General features: G+C 36.8%; 1 protein-coding gene across 3 annotated transcripts in view; it reads right to left on the bottom strand.

Annotated features, from left to right (window-relative positions):
- PSME4 (proteasome activator subunit 4) overlaps positions 1-15,750 on the bottom strand; it is a 100,733-nt gene that overhangs the window by 32,334 nt on the left and 52,649 nt on the right. For all 3 annotated transcript variants that reach the window (XM_002812036.5, XM_054547572.2, XM_063713444.1), the window contains exons 21-32: positions 13,469-13,524; positions 12,170-12,226; positions 11,896-11,951; positions 11,706-11,804; positions 10,180-10,242; positions 9,971-10,066; positions 7,388-7,519; positions 4,711-4,920; positions 3,246-3,382; positions 1,682-1,735; positions 1,247-1,376; positions 191-272 (exon numbers count right to left, since the gene is read on the bottom strand). In XM_002812036.5, the coding sequence (XP_002812082.1) occupies positions 191-272; positions 1,247-1,376; positions 1,682-1,735; positions 3,246-3,382; positions 4,711-4,920; positions 7,388-7,519; positions 9,971-10,066; positions 10,180-10,242; positions 11,706-11,804; positions 11,896-11,951; positions 12,170-12,226; positions 13,469-13,524 (1,172 nt within the window). The remainder of the gene's footprint in view (positions 1-190; positions 273-1,246; positions 1,377-1,681; positions 1,736-3,245; positions 3,383-4,710; positions 4,921-7,387; positions 7,520-9,970; positions 10,067-10,179; positions 10,243-11,705; positions 11,805-11,895; positions 11,952-12,169; positions 12,227-13,468; positions 13,525-15,750) is intronic.

Below are 15,750 nucleotides of genomic sequence, written 5' to 3'. Positions count from 1 at the left end.
GTCAATCTGTTTTTGTAAATAGTTATCACTAGCTTTTACTAAGTCAACTGTTTCCTTCATAATGTTATTTATATTTTGTGTTAATATCCATAGAACAATATTTGAGGTCAAGAACTAGAATTTATACATATCAAGAAAATTTTCTGAGTTTTATTGGAAAGCACTATTAATTACTTCTGGTAGTACTCACTGATTTCACAGGGGTTAATGGTCAGCTTTTTGTGGGTTCTTTTTAGCTGTTTAAGGATACCAGCAACAGCTGAGATAGCCATCTAGAAAAGAAAAAAGGTACACATTCATAAAAAAAAAGTTTAAATCACTTAACCGGTTGTCTGCTTTACTCAAAGCAGAAATGGATTCTGTTTCTTTAAAAAAACACCTCACCTATTGACATCTGGCAGTACATCCATGTGAGTGCTAAATCTGACTTAGAATGAATCATAGGCAGTTCTTACTCTACAGTCTTGCCCCATGCTAGTCTCTCTTCCTAGAAAACTTTGACCCTTTCTTTGTTAAACCAATACCTGCTCATTATTCAAATCTTAGCCTCAGGGTTTTTTTTTTTTAGACGGAGTTTTCACTCTTGTTGCCCAGGCTGGAGTGCAGTGGCACAATCACAGCTCACTGCAACCTTCCCCTCCCCGGTTCAAGCAATTCTACTGCCTCAGCCTCCCGAGTAGCTGGGATTACAGGCGTGTGCCACCATGCCCAGCTAATTTTGTACTTTTAGTAGAGACAGGGTTTCTCCATGTTGGTCAGGCTGGTCTTGAACTCCCAACCTCAGGTGATCCACCTGCCTCAGCCTCCTAAAGTGCTGGGATTACAGGTGTGAGCCACCAAGCCCTGCCCAGCCTCAGGGTATTTTTAAAGCTCTTTCTCCAATGCTTCAGCTTAGGCCATCTCCCCATCCCCTACCTCACCTCTAACACTTGGAGAGTAAAAAGCTGTACCCTTGGGTTTCTTGCCCCTCCTGAAACACTGTACACCTAATTTTCTAATTGTTAAATCTTTCCCATTAGCCTATAAACTTATTTCCTACTATATCCCCAGTGTTTAAACAGAGTGCCTAAACATGTTCATTTGTTAGATGAATCATTATCATCTCTGAATCAACAGGGGGAGATTTCAAATCAATACACTTCAAGATATTTATTAACCAAGTGTGTATTGCTTGTGAAGAATTTAAAGACTTCAGATCACGTACATATTCTCTAACCCAAGACTGTAGCTAAAACAAGGTATGTACCTTTCGAACTACAATTGCATCATGGTTGAGATTCTCAACAAAAAACCGTATGGCACGAAGAGGCAACACTCGGTCATCTCTCAGCAGTAGAGACAGAAGCCCAATGCCTATATGTTCAAATTTCCAGGGCCTTAAAAGGAGGAAAAATGACAAAGCATATCACACATAAAACCACTTGAAAAAAAAAAAAAAACTGTATGTGAAACACCTTATAATTTTAAATTTCTCAAGAATTAAAATAGGTCTACTGAAGAACACTGCTCCTATCATTAATCCCAAACTTTCCCTCCATTTCTTTTCCTCTTAATCTGCTTCCAAATACACAAACCAGAATATAACTTTTTGTGACATAGTCATTCATAGACTTCCATGTAGAAAACTCCTATAGTATTTAACACAAATGCTGTGAGAATTAAAAAAATCTTTTGCACTTACAGGTTTCTTTGCTCCACACCATCTAGCAAGGTGTCTACCAAATTTTCATAGTTCCTTTAAAAAAAAAATCAGGTGAGGCATTATTTTACTATAATACTAAAATGAACATCAAAAATATAATAGAAATTCAAATTCTAGCCAAATTCACCCTCCTTCCCCACTTACTTCCCACCACCTGACTGTAAAGGGCCTGATGAGAAGCAAGCCAGAATGAAAGTAGACAGGTGAACAGAGATGCTGGGAAAAGCTCATGAAAGGCTAGGAAGAGTGAACTCAACTTTTCCTGAATGGACATGCACAAGTAACTCTGTAAGTAGTAATCAATTAATTGGGAGTGGTACACACACACACACACACACGATACACCAGGTATCTGAAATATATTAGGTAGGCTATAAGAGTTTATTATTTATAGACATTTTAGAAAACAACAAAGGGGCATATTCATATACTAATTATACGGCAAATACAAAATCAAGTTAGGAAGACTCTTGCTTGAGTGTTATCACTGAAGCATTTAAGTGCTTTGGTACCAAGAATCCAAAAACAGTTTATTAAAATCCTGATACCAAATTTGACCAATAAGTCATTACTATTATAAGAACTATAAAATGATACATCTGCTAAACTTGAATTTAGGAATTAATGACTGATGTGTACCAGTTATGTAGTTTCTGAAATATTACTACCTTAAAAAAAAAAAAAAGAAAGATAATTCACTAGAAAAAAAAAGATAGGACAGTGAAATAACTTTTTGTTTTGTTTATTTGAGACAGGGTCTTGCTCTGTTACCCAGGCTGAAGTGCAGTGGCACGATCTCTGCTCACTGTAACCTCTGCCTCCCAGGTTCAAGCGATCCTCCCACCTTAGCCTCCCGAGTAGCTGGGACTGTAGGCGCATGCCATCATGCCTGGCTAATTTTTGTATTTTTTGTATAGACAGGGTTTCACCATGTCGCCCAGGCTGGTCTCAAACTCCTTAGCTCAAGCGAGCTTCCCACCTCAGCCTCCCGAAGTGCTGGGATAAGAGGCATATAAGCCACTGTGCTCGGCCTTATTTTTAACATGGTGTTTTATACCTCCATAGCTTAAAAAGGAAAAATAGCAATCTGTGTAGTAATTATCTCTCAACTTTTTTGTATTTTTTTCAGAAGTCAATGTGTAAACATCATTAAGCAGTTATGGTACACATCTATATTTTAGAGATGTTAAAAACTTACTATCGGCCAGGTGCAGTGGCTCATGCCTGTAATCCCAGCACTTTGGGAGGCCAAGGTGGGCAGATCACTTGAGGCCAGGAGTTCGAGACCAGCCTGGCCAATGTGGTGAAACCCTGTCTCGACTAAAAATACAAAAATTAGCTGGGTGTGGTGGTGCATGCCTGTAATCGCAGCTACTCGGGAGGCTGATGCATGAGATAGCTTAAACCCAGGAGGTGGAGGTTGCAGTGAGCCATGATCGTCTCACTGTACTCCAGCCTGGGCATCAGAGCAAGACTGTCTCAAAAAAAGCCAAAACTTACTATCTATAATGTCATCTATTGAAGTACACCATTCATCAATTACCTTAGGGCATCGGCATTCTTTTCTTGTTGGCGTTTAATTCCTTCCTTAATTTTTTCTGGGCTAAGCAATATCTGGTTGATAGAGGGGTTTTTTGACTGTTGAAGTAATTCCGCTATTTCAACACATGACTTTGGAATCTTGTTAAAAAGAAAAAAGCAGGAAAAAAAAATGAAGTTCTGAGGCATACTACCTGAACGAACCTTGAAAATGTTATGCTAAGTGAAAGAGGCCAGGCACAAAAGTCCACATATTTTATGATTTCATTTATATGAAATATCTAATAATGGGCAAAGTTATTGAGAAAGAAAGTGGTTTCCAGGGGTTTGGGGTATGGAAGAATGGGAAGCGACTGCTATTAGGTACTTGTTTTCTTCTGGGGTGATGAAAACATTGTGGAGGCCAGACATGGTGGCTCATCTCTGTAATCCCAGCACTTTGGGAGGTCAAGGTGAGGGGACTGCTTGAGGCCAGGAGTTTGAGACCAGCTCTGGGAACACAGCAAGACCCCTGTCTCTCTAAAAAACAAAAATTTAAATTAGCTGGCTGTAGTGGTGCACACCTATAGTCCTAGTTACTAGGAAGGTTGAGGCAGGGGATGATTATGCCACTGCACTCTAGCCTTGGGGGACAGAATGAGACAGAATGAGAATGAGAAACAAAGAAAAAGGAAAATGTTCTGGAATTCAAGTGGTTACATAGCCCTGTGACTATTCTACTGTGCATATAACATGTCCATATTAAAAGGGTGATATTTATGATATGTGAATTACATCTCAATTAAAATTTTTTTTCTAAAAAATAAAGTATAATCTAATGACAGTCGCAAATAGCAAGCCTATGTTTGATTTAAAAGGAATACATTTAGAACAGTGGTTTTTAAACCAGGGGAGAGATGTCAACCATAATCACTTCAGGGAAGAGGGGGATTCTGCTGTGCTCACCCTTCTTTTACTCACCCCCATGTTCTGAGGGAGTATAAACAGAGATTTGCAAGTTCCTAGAAAATCTGCTATAACTCTTAACCTGAGCACCACTGAAAGTTATATTCTTTAGTCTTTCATTTGTCAAATCATTCAATTTTAGTTTTCTTCACTATAAATTACGAACCCAGTAGTCGATCTTTTGCAACTTTGGCTAGCATGGTAAACCTTGTAAAATATAATTAACTCTTTGAAAAATGAAGCTGTGGGCACACACAAAATAAGGGTAAATACAACAAATCAATAACCCTTTGTGGAGCCCTGGCTGTCTCCCTACCATGCTCCAACTTGCTACTCCACCCTGTTATCTACAATAATGATCAATGAAAGTACAAAAGGCAAACAGGTAACAAACGCTTTTTTAAAAAAACACTGGACTCAAATGCCAAGAATATTATTACTGGAAAAAGGGCAAGAAAAATAAAGGGCATTTTAACAAGGCAGGATTTCCACTAAAACTTGAATGAAAGAATGATATTGCTTACTGTGAAGTCCAAGCCAATTGTTTCATACTGCCTATGAATCTTTTCTGCAAGATCATCAAACAGTCTCACTATTGATGGCTTTTCCAGGGACATTGCTTGGCTAAGCCCTGAAGAAACAATCGCTGGCCAAGTCTGTACAATACAGTCCCAATCATGAAGGTTTGCCAAGCACACACCACTGTGATTTCCAAGGAGACAGTACAAGGCACCCTGCAGAAAAAAAAAAAATATGTTTACATGGGAAATAAGAGGCATCATGTAGTTGTAGCCAATGCACCTACGTATTGGTTTTAAATGAGTATTGATTACTTAAATGATTAATATTGGTTAGTAAAATATGTTCACACATTTAACATGTTACTTTTTAGAAACCTGAATTTGACATTTAAGTGGCATCCATTAATATTTTCTCTAAGTCATTTAATACAGAGTTGGGACAGGTGAGGTGGCTCACGCCTGTAATTCTTGCATTTTGGGAGGCCAAAGAAGGCAGACTGCTTGAGCTCGGGAGTTTGAGAGCCTGTGCAACATGGTGAAACCTCTTCTCTACAAAAAACACAAAAATTAGCTGGGCATGGTGGCACACACCTGTGGTCCCAGCTCCTCAGGAGGCTGAGGTGGGAGGATCACTTAAGCCCAAGAAGCTGAGGCTACAATGAGCCGTGCTTGTGCCACTGTACTCCAGCTTAAGTGACACAGCAGGACCCTGTCTCCAAAGAGAAAAAAAGAAATTGCTCAAAGAATGGCTACTAATAAGGTAATAAAGAAATGGAAGGATGTTTCTAAGAACATATATTCCATTTTGATTTTCTTCAACTATATCATAAAAACCACAAAATGTGTCACTCTTAAAATTTTAGAATCTAAAGTTTGGTGTTTGAAATAATTTATTAAATAGTAGTTAACACCCGGCTGCTGAGTAATTTACAAAGTACATAAAAACTAAAGTATACTGCGTATTTATTACTCATAAAAGTCCAATTAACCACAATGATTCTGATGACAGCAGCTATCCTTTGATGACAGCAGGTATCCTTTCTAAAGTGCTTTTTCATAAAAAGAGTTATTACTATCAAAACATTTTGATTTCCAATTTACCTCACCGGATTCCAATCTAGCTTGTTACTGACTTTGTATTCCACTCCTCTCTACAGGTTCTCTATAAGGTCACTCATAACCTCGATTTTGTTGATCTAATAGATATTTTTCTGTTTTGATTGTACTTGACCTGTCTAATTTTGTCCATTTAAACTGCTCTCATTAAGGTCAACAAAAGGATAGTCAATGAGTCAAACCTACAACACTCTTGAATTATACATCTGCACCAGGGGTCAGCAAACATTTTCCATAAACAGCCAGAAAGTAAACAGCAAAGCCATTTGCTCTCTGTCTCAACTACTCTTCTCTGCCACTGTAGAGTGAAAGTAGCCATACATAATATATAAAGGAATGAACATGGCTGTGTTTCAATAGAAATTTTAAAAAAGCAAGCTTTTACTTTTACAAAAGCAAGAAACTGAGCCTGGGCTATAGTTTATTGACACCTCTGTCTTAAAAGCTTCATGGAACATGTTTAGGGCTCGTCTTCATTATCTCCAAAAAACAATGACTCTACTCACTGAGTCTTCCTTCTAGAAAGACCTCTCCCTGCCTTCTGTGATTCTTCCAGATTTCTTGATACCTTTCTGACCTCTCCAGTGTCACTCACCTCTTCTATTTGGCTTCTAAAGAGTTTCTCAACATATGCCCCTTGGTTCTCTTCTTAATCTCCTCCTAGGCTTTCTTATCCATGCCCACAGATTTCAATTATAAGCAACACACATGGAAATGGTATCTTTGGACTCAGATGTCTAACTGCCCACTTAATGGTGCTCTTAGTTCATTGGAACCACTTCAAATTAAACTAGTCCAAATTAACTATGTCATCATCTATTCTACTCTCTCTCTCTCTCTCTGATGTGCTAAACAACTAGTTGTATGATCCAAAAGCTTCCTAATTTTGACATTTCTTTTTTTCAGTCCCCTCATATTCAATCAACAAGTCCTATCCGTTCTCACTCTTAATTCACTCTCAATCTATTTCTTTCTACCTGATAGTATAAGCAATCATTATATATTACCTATACTCTATTACATCCCCATAGGATATAGTATTTGCCTTATCCTGTATCATTTCCTTTCTTCTCTACTCCAGTTGCATAAGCTTTCATACCATTGCTCAAACTTACCATATTTCTTCCTTCCCGTCTTAAGCCCTTCCTTCACACTGGTCATACTACTCTAAACTTCTTGGTCTTTCATCCCTCTCTCCCATATGCCAGCCAGGCTACTTGGCCACTAGCACTCAAGTTAAACAATTCTTTTCCTCAGGGAAGTCTGCTTCTTATATTTTCTTCATCATAATACTGATCACAAACAGAGGTAAATAACTAAATAATGAGTCTCCTCATATTGGTATGAAACAAAGATCATACCTGTTTAAAGGTGAATCGTGATGGTATCTTCAATTTACTTTGAAATACATTAAAAAAATGAACAGATATGCGATAAAGCAAATATAGCAAAATCTTAAATACAGAATCTCAGTGGTGAAGATATGGATGTTTACCATAGAATTCTTTCAGCTTTTCAGTATGTTTGAAAATGTTTACAGTAAAATAGGAAAAAGACCCTATACCTTGAATTGCTGCTGTGTAACATCTTGTCTATCAGGCCTTAAGAACTCCAAAACCAAGGGAATGATATCTCGGCAACAGAAGTTATATGCTCCCAAGGCAGCAAAAAATGTTTGCTGAGCCTTATTTCTCACCTGGAGGAAGTATTATTAACAAAGGACTTTTATTAAATAGTAAAGTACAAAGCAGTTTAAAACAAATTATCAAAAACACTAATGATAATTTACATGTTTTTCTCATTAACAAAATAAATTTCAAAGCACGTACCCTAAAAAAGAAGTAAATGATTATCTTTACTTACATCAAAAGGAAAGCACAATACCACCGACCAGATCCATGGTTTAGGTTACACTGACTGAAATATGTTTGATAAAGGGGAGACTGAATGGAACCAATATGCATTTGCTCAGTAACATAGCTAAGAGTAATCAGCATACTATTAAACTTTTTATCCTGAATTATTCTAGATATGAAGAGCCAGATTTTCTCTTATGTCCACAAGAGGAAAATTAAAGAATTTCCAGGAGGAACTAAAATAAACCAAAACAGACACATAACAACTTAACCCTTTTAAGGCAAACCTTAAGTACCATCTCACATATTTTTGACCCAAACAAAATATTCAGTATAAATTTACAACTTATGAACTAGTTAAATAGTAATGGATAATAACTGGTTATAGTAGGCCGGGCGCAGTGGCTCACACCTGTAATCCCAGCACTTTGGGAGGCTGAGGCGGGTGGATTACCTGAGGTCAGGAGTTAGAGACCAGCCCGGCCAACATGGTGAAACCCCGTCTCTACTAAAAATACAAAATTAGCCAGGCATGGTGGTGCATGCCTGTAGTCCCAGCTACGGGGGAGGCTGAGGCAGGAGAATTGCTGGAACTCAGGCGGCGGACGTTGCAGTGAACCGAGATCGTGCCACTGCACTCCAGCCTGGGTGACAGAGCGAGACTCCGTCTCAAACAAACAAACAAAAAAAGAGTTTGAAATATGTACAATGTGTTGCTTTTACTATAACCAGTTTTGTTTTTTATTTTCCCCGCTCTGTCACCCAGGCTGGAGTGCAGTGGCGCCATCTCGGCTCACTGCAACCTCTGCCTCCCAGGGTTCAAGCAATTCTCCTGCCTTAGCCTTCCGTGTAGCTGGGACTATAGGCGCATGCCACCATGCCTGGCTAATTTTTGTATTTTTAGTAGGGAGGGGGTTTCACCATGTTGCCAGGCTGGTCTTGAACTGATCTCAAGTGATCCACCTGCCTTGGCCTCCCACCCACAGTGTTGGGATTACAGGCATAAGCCACCACACCTGGCCTCAAACTCATTTTAAACATTACTTTAGAGGGAATCTCTGAGCTAGAGATTAGTTACAGGTTGAGTATCCTTTCTCTAAAACGCTCACGTGGCCGGGCATGGTGGCTCACACCTGTAATCCCAACACCGTGGGAGGCCCAGGCAGGCAGATCGCTTGAGCTCAGGAGTTCGAGGCCAGCCTGGGCAATACAACGAGACCTTGTCTCTACTAAAAATGAAAAAAATTAGTCCAGCATGGTGGCGCATGCCTGTAATCCCAGCTATTTGTGAGGCTGAGATAAGACGATCGCTTGAGCTCAAGCCCAAGGCTACAAGGCTTGAGTTCAAGACTTGAGTTCATGGTAGTGTACGCCTGTAATCCCAGCTATTCAGAAAGCTGAGGTGAGACAATCGCTTGAGCTCAAGCTCAAGGCTTGAGTTCAAGGCTACAGTGGGCTGTGATCACACCACTGCACTGCAGCCTGGGTAACAGAGAGAGACCTCATCTCAAAAAATAAAAATAAAGTAAAATAAAATGATCAGGACCAGAAATGTTTTGGATTTGAGATTTTTTTCACATTTTGAAACATGTGGATTATAAACTTCCTGGGTGATCATCCCAAATCCAACAATCTGAAATCTGTAACGCTCTGATAAACATTTCCTTTGAGCATCATGTTGGTGCTCAAAAGGTTTTGGATTATGGAGTATTTTGGGTGTCCAATGCTTAATCTGTAGCTAATTTACATTATTTTACAAAGATAGAATAATTAGTTGCACATGAATCTCTTTTTCCAGTTTTCTGTGCTTGGAGATAATCTCTTGTTCCTACACTAAAGGACAGACCTCACAATCCATGTGGTAGCAGCTTCCTAAAAACCCAAGCATAATGTCTAGGAGGAATTATGTGGCCTTCGTAGACTGGGCTTCAAAATGTGATTGAAGTGCCAGCAATATCACACTAGCACTGTCTTCCAAATTTAAATAAATGAGAAGCAATTACAAACAGCAACATTAAGCATTACAAAAAAATGACTAGCAAACTTAGCTTGAATATATTTGCAATTTGAAAGCTGTTTTCTATGCTAACATGAGTTAAGAGAGCCTAGCTTTTGGTCCTGGTTTTATTACTTCCTGGAGGTAATTACTGGAAATTACACTTTCCAATAATTGGGAGAATAATTCCAATTATGGGTGAAATTATTTAAACTCTCTTCTTAAAAGGGGGATATTAAGACTGCATGTAATAAAATGGAAGGGCATGAGAGTGCAGTGTTTGGATAAGCCTTACCTGACTGTATGAACTTGTAGATAAGCGAAGAAGATCTCTGATCATATCTTGATGTATCTTTTTGTATTCACAACCCTCAACAGTTAGTGTCCGTAGCTAAGAAAACAATCGCAAAGTATTTACTAAAATTTAAGTATGAAAACAAAACTAAATACTCATCTGGAAAACTGGCATTTTAAAAAGTCACTATGACTGAAAAACATATTTACCTCATGCTGTAACATTACTCTATCAATCAACAGTGCTCTGATATGTTGTTTTTTCCCATGGAGCTGGAAAACAAAGTAGCAACAAATACTTCAACATTTTCCCTAAATGACTTCAACAATGGATGCCTCTAAATACCTTAATAAGTGGTCAAAAAGGTCCCTGGTTGGCTGGTGAGTGGTGGTGGTATTTCCTTTATTCTAAAGACATCAGGCTTATATAAAAATATGCTGTCTTAATTAATCTTTATGGCTAATAGTAGAAATATCCCCCTTTTAAATAGCCCATCCAACACCCTGTTTTTCTGATAGTTTGCTATTAGACCCATGCATGGGAGAGCAAAAGAGTTGTGTTCTTATTCAGTCAAATACTGAAAGTACAAAAACAGCCTACTAAGACAATTGCTCAACTCTCTTAAATCTATAAATAGCCATAGCCTTTCAGGGTAATCATATATGTTTACTACAAAATTTAATAATAATATCTTTTAGATTTCTAAAAGTTATCATTTAAGCTTTTATGCAGATAATCTTCCACCTGGTCACCAAAGGCAGATAGTTGAGGCTCAAAGACTCTTCTTCTTTCACACCACAGCTCCTTAGTCATTAAGCCCCCCAACTCTACCATTTTCAAAACATGTTATTTCCATTTCAACACCAGTGACTTGACTCAGGCTGTGTTTTTCACCTGGAGTGTAATAGTTTAACTCCCTTTCTTGCTTACAGTATCAATCTCTTTGTACTTACTGTTCACAGTGGTGGCAGAGCTTTTTAATGTTTAGTGAACTGAGTGTTGACTTTTCCAATCAATATTCAAATCAGATCTACTTAAGAACTATTAATGACTCTCCTACTGCTGAATATAAAACTGAAGCACTTTCTCAAAGCAAAGTATAAGCAACGTAGTTTACCCCCTACAGCCCCTGGCCCCTAAAAGCATGCCATGTTTTTATATCTCCTTGCCCTTTTACATGCCATTCCTTCTGTCTAAAGTATCTAGCAACTGTTGTCTAAACAATGAACTCATACAACCCTTTTAGACTCAATTTCAGTAAAAGTTTCTGGCATAAGAATACTGCCATGAACATCTCTTGGCTTACACTGATACTCTTTCTTCCAAGGTCCCAAAGAAGCTTACAATGACTTCTGCAGCATGAATATAATACAAGGTAACTTTTTCTCAGATCTACATAAAGTGTAATGCTTTAAATTCATGCCTATAGATAATTCCTCCTATTTTTAAATTCCTTCAAGTTCTTACAAGGTAGCCTCAATGCTATTGTCCAAATTCCCATTGAGAGTTTAGAGACTGTCATGGAAACAGGCAGAAGATTCTGTATAAGAAAAATATATTTTTTGCTAGGATCCATTTGATTTCTACCATGATGTTTTTAACTTTTACATATTTTTAAATCTACTATTTTTCCTTTTAGGAAAACTTCTTCTATATGCTGAATAATACCCAAATTAGGAGGTTACTATACGTCTTTAAAAAAAATTAGTGCAGACTTTTAGGTGAAAATACTGACCCGATTTTCCATTGATTTCTTTACTAAGTTGAAGCTTTTCCATCGGGAGTCAAATTCATGCTTGTGAGATCCTTGGAACTGTAAAAGGTCTCCAATAATCTGTGTCAAAGAATTTCAAATTGTATTTGCAAGTCATCAATCCAAGCTTGATCGTATTAATCATTATGCAACTATTAAATGACAACTATACCTTTATAATAAGAAACAATGACTTGGTATCATCTTCTGAATTATCAAGTATGTGGTCTATAATGGGAGAAAGAAAAGGATTTTGGTTAAAATATTTTGAACTACTATAAGAATCTTGAGGCATTAGTCAAGAATCCATTAAGAAAAAAAATCACTGCCCAATATTCTCACCATTTAGAATAAAAAACGTTAAGTAAACACATGCATGTTATAGATTAAAATTCCAAAATACTTATTCCAAAGTACAAATAAGTTAAATGTACAGATACACTTACTAAGAAGTTTCCTTATAACTGTAGCAATTGCTTCTCGGTGGTTCTCTCGAGACAGATCTATTTTGAAAAAATGAAAGAAGATATTTTAGACACTGAATGCTCCTCAGACTTTTAAAGTTTGTATCAACAGGTTAGGTCAAGAAGGGATAAAGTATTGGAGAAAAAAATAGGTCTGCCTTTACCATAGTTGAATTGGTGGCGAGGCATGTTACAGCAACTTCTCAAACCTCTACACTTAAATGACCTGCTTATGAGATGTCTATCATGCTTCAAGATAAAGAAAAATAATAATAATAAAAAATAAATAAAATGACCTGCTTATAAAACTTCATGGGGCAAGAAGGTGGGAGAGGCGAGGGAAAGAAAAACCACCTTTGCCAATATTTCAAAGGCTCTAGTCACTAATTAGAGATTAAAATACATGGAATTTTCTAATTAGTTGTGGGTGACGTAAATCAAGCAATTACACCCTAGCAATTAATGTATGTAACTAACTTTGGTGTTAATCCAGCAATGAGAAAGGGTGCTAAATTTCTATTAATGTTAGATTCAGAACATTAATGATAAAATGTTTTACGTAAATGTTATTATAAAACTTAATTTACTATGATAGGAAGGTATAAAGTTTATTCAAATATAGGGTTACAATATTCCTATTTACACCAAGTATAATATATAACTGCTAGAATAATTTTAAACATAAATGAGCATTATGATATATAAAAGCCTACCTCTGTACATAGCATTCAAATACAGACTGACCCAATTTCTTACTGGCTATTCTTTATACAATAATTTTCCAGTTTCTCCAGAAAAGGCAAAAATGACTACTGTATAAATTAATATTCTTTTCATATATCAAAAAAGAGATTAGGAACATCATAATATAAAACTACTTCATTTTAGGCCGGGCAGGGTGGCTCACAGTTGTAATCCCCCAGCACTCTGGGAAGCAGAGGTGGGTAGATCACTTGATGTCAGGAGCTGGAGACCAGCCTGGCCACCACGGTGAAACTCAGTCTCTACCAAAAATACAAAACTTAGCTGGACTTGGTGGTGCACACCTGTAATCCTAGCTATTTGGGAGGCTGGAGCAGGAGAATCGTTTCAATCTGGGAGGCAGGGGTTGCAGTGAGCAGAGATCGCGTCACCACACTCCAGCCTGGGCGACAGAATGAGACTCTGTCTCAAAACAAAACAAAACAAAACAAAAACACTATTTCATATTTCATTTTAGTCCTTGTGGAGTTACTGACAAAAATAATCCACACAGATTTACTCGGATTAGGATTCACATACCATATTCAAGTCCAGTATACAACTTTGTCTCTTCCAAGGACACCATACTTGGTACTCTGTATAAAAACAAGAGTGCTTGCATTTATTAATAATACCAATATGAAGTATTAAAGGGAAAAGTTTCATTGCTGGACTGTTTAAACCGAAACAAAGATAATGTTCTTTTAACAGACACAGATTTCCCATCTTTAATGGGAAAAATCAATCTATCTTTCTCAAGATCAATGCTGTTTCAGTAAGAATCATGTTATTTATCTTAAAGAAAAAATTTAAGTGACTTCAGGAGGCCTCCTAAAGGAACATAATATTGATATCCAATACTCAAATGTAAAAGATTAAATATGATAAACCTTTACAATAAAGAAAATTCAGCTTAATAATGGCACAACAGTTAAAACTCACAAATTTTACTAAAGCACATAGAGCTGACAAGCTTATTTAGATAATCATTACCTTCTTCTTAAAATTAGTCAAAAACATCTCTCCTAACATGTGCAGTAATAAGACACTCTTTTCAAAGAAATTCAGGTGTAAAAATCACTGTTTCCTAATTAAAGATCTGCCATAAAGAATTACAATACCACAATCAGAGGCTACCCTGAGCCCATAAGCGGTAGCCCTTCCCCACAAGGCTATCACAACCAGACCCAGCCAGTTAAATTTATTAAACAGTTAAAAGTCACTTTTCACATATGCAAGAACAGATTTTATAGGAAAATGAGAATTGACATATCTGAAATCTACATTTTCTTTAGTGAAAAATATACCTCAATTTTCAATACTTTATTTCAAGATATGAGATTCAATTCAAAGCTTTTATTAAACAAAGAGATACATTCTAAAAGGAAAAAAAGGCACAAATGAGGCAAGCATATACAGAGTTAATAAACAGCAATCTTATTATTATTACTAATCACCAATGAACTGCACAAGACTTGCCATGAAGAAAATACTATTTTTAAATCAACACATCCCCAGCTATATTGTATACCCTCAAAAAGTAGCTGAATTAAATGGGTTATCTCTACCTTAATATTTGACAGTTATAAATTCAGGTTATTTATCTAAGTAATAGGTAAAAACATATTATTAAAATGTCAGTTGTTTAACTATGTTTCTCACCATAACGCAGTACAGAGGATAGGAACAATACCTTCTCAAGTTTCAAAACCAAGCCCATAGAGTATAAACAAAGAATGGCTTCTTTTTCACTAACTTACTTCAAAGCTTATTAATATTTTATATTAATAGTATCAAACATTAATTTGCTTTTTCAGACTTTCAAGACCAAATTCCTCTTAAAATTTTGTTTTCCTTCTATAAAGCTTCAACCACTGGCAAACTTGAGCATCTTATATATTTTTGCATGATCAAAAATATGTATGTATCCAAAATCCGTTAGTAAAAAATAAAATCAGATTCCTTTACATGAACATCATGTCTTTACTGAAATTAGATTTCACCAAAGAGAAAAGGCCTGTACTCAAGAGTAACAAGAATAAAGCACAAGAGAGTTCCCACCCTCCCCCCGCCCACTGTTAGAGCAGGGGAAGTGCTTGCTATGAGCCATCCTATTGGAGTATGTATCTCCCCACTGCTGCCATAAACACTTAGTTTTCTGAAGTAGAAATATACAGTCTGCAGCTTATGCAGTCTGTATCTAATGCCACATAATATTAAATCAAGCATGAATTTTAATTACTGTCACTTTAGTTCCTGTCACACAAATTTAAAAAAAGCATTCTTTATAACCAATTATTCTCCATAGTTTTTACTATATCAAAAAGCCTGTCATTTGGGAATTTAAAGTTTTTCAAACAAGTTTCCAAATTTCTTAAAATCCATGTGACACTTTGAATTGTTTTCTTATCAGGGAATTTGAAAAATAATCACTTCTGCTGACTACTTTAAAAAATCCTGGATAAGATTGTAAAATATTAAGTAATATATTTAAATAAAAGCCTTATCTTCTTCCTCTACTTTTAAAACTTGGATTAAAATACAGCTTCCATATCTCCTACATAGAGTTGACCCTTGAACAACACACGTGTGGGTCTACTTACACACAGATTTTTTTTTCAACTAAATGTATTAGCCAGATGAGAAATCTACACATATGGAGGGCTGACTTTTCGTGTATGTGAGCTCTACAGGGCCTACTGTGGCACTTGAGTATGAATGTATTTTGGTATGCTGTAGGTCCAATCCCCTACACCAAGGGAAGACTATATATAAGACATATCTGGGTAGTATACATTACAGCTTTTATTTATTCTTATCTA

The sequence above is a fragment of the Pongo abelii genome, chromosome 12, assembly GCF_028885655.2.
Source record: "Pongo abelii isolate AG06213 chromosome 12, NHGRI_mPonAbe1-v2.0_pri, whole genome shotgun sequence".
In the NCBI taxonomy this organism is placed as follows: domain Eukaryota; kingdom Metazoa; phylum Chordata; class Mammalia; order Primates; family Hominidae; genus Pongo; species Pongo abelii.
The sequence above is the reverse complement of the archived record's forward strand: the minus strand, read 5'-3'. Positions and strand labels throughout refer to the sequence as shown.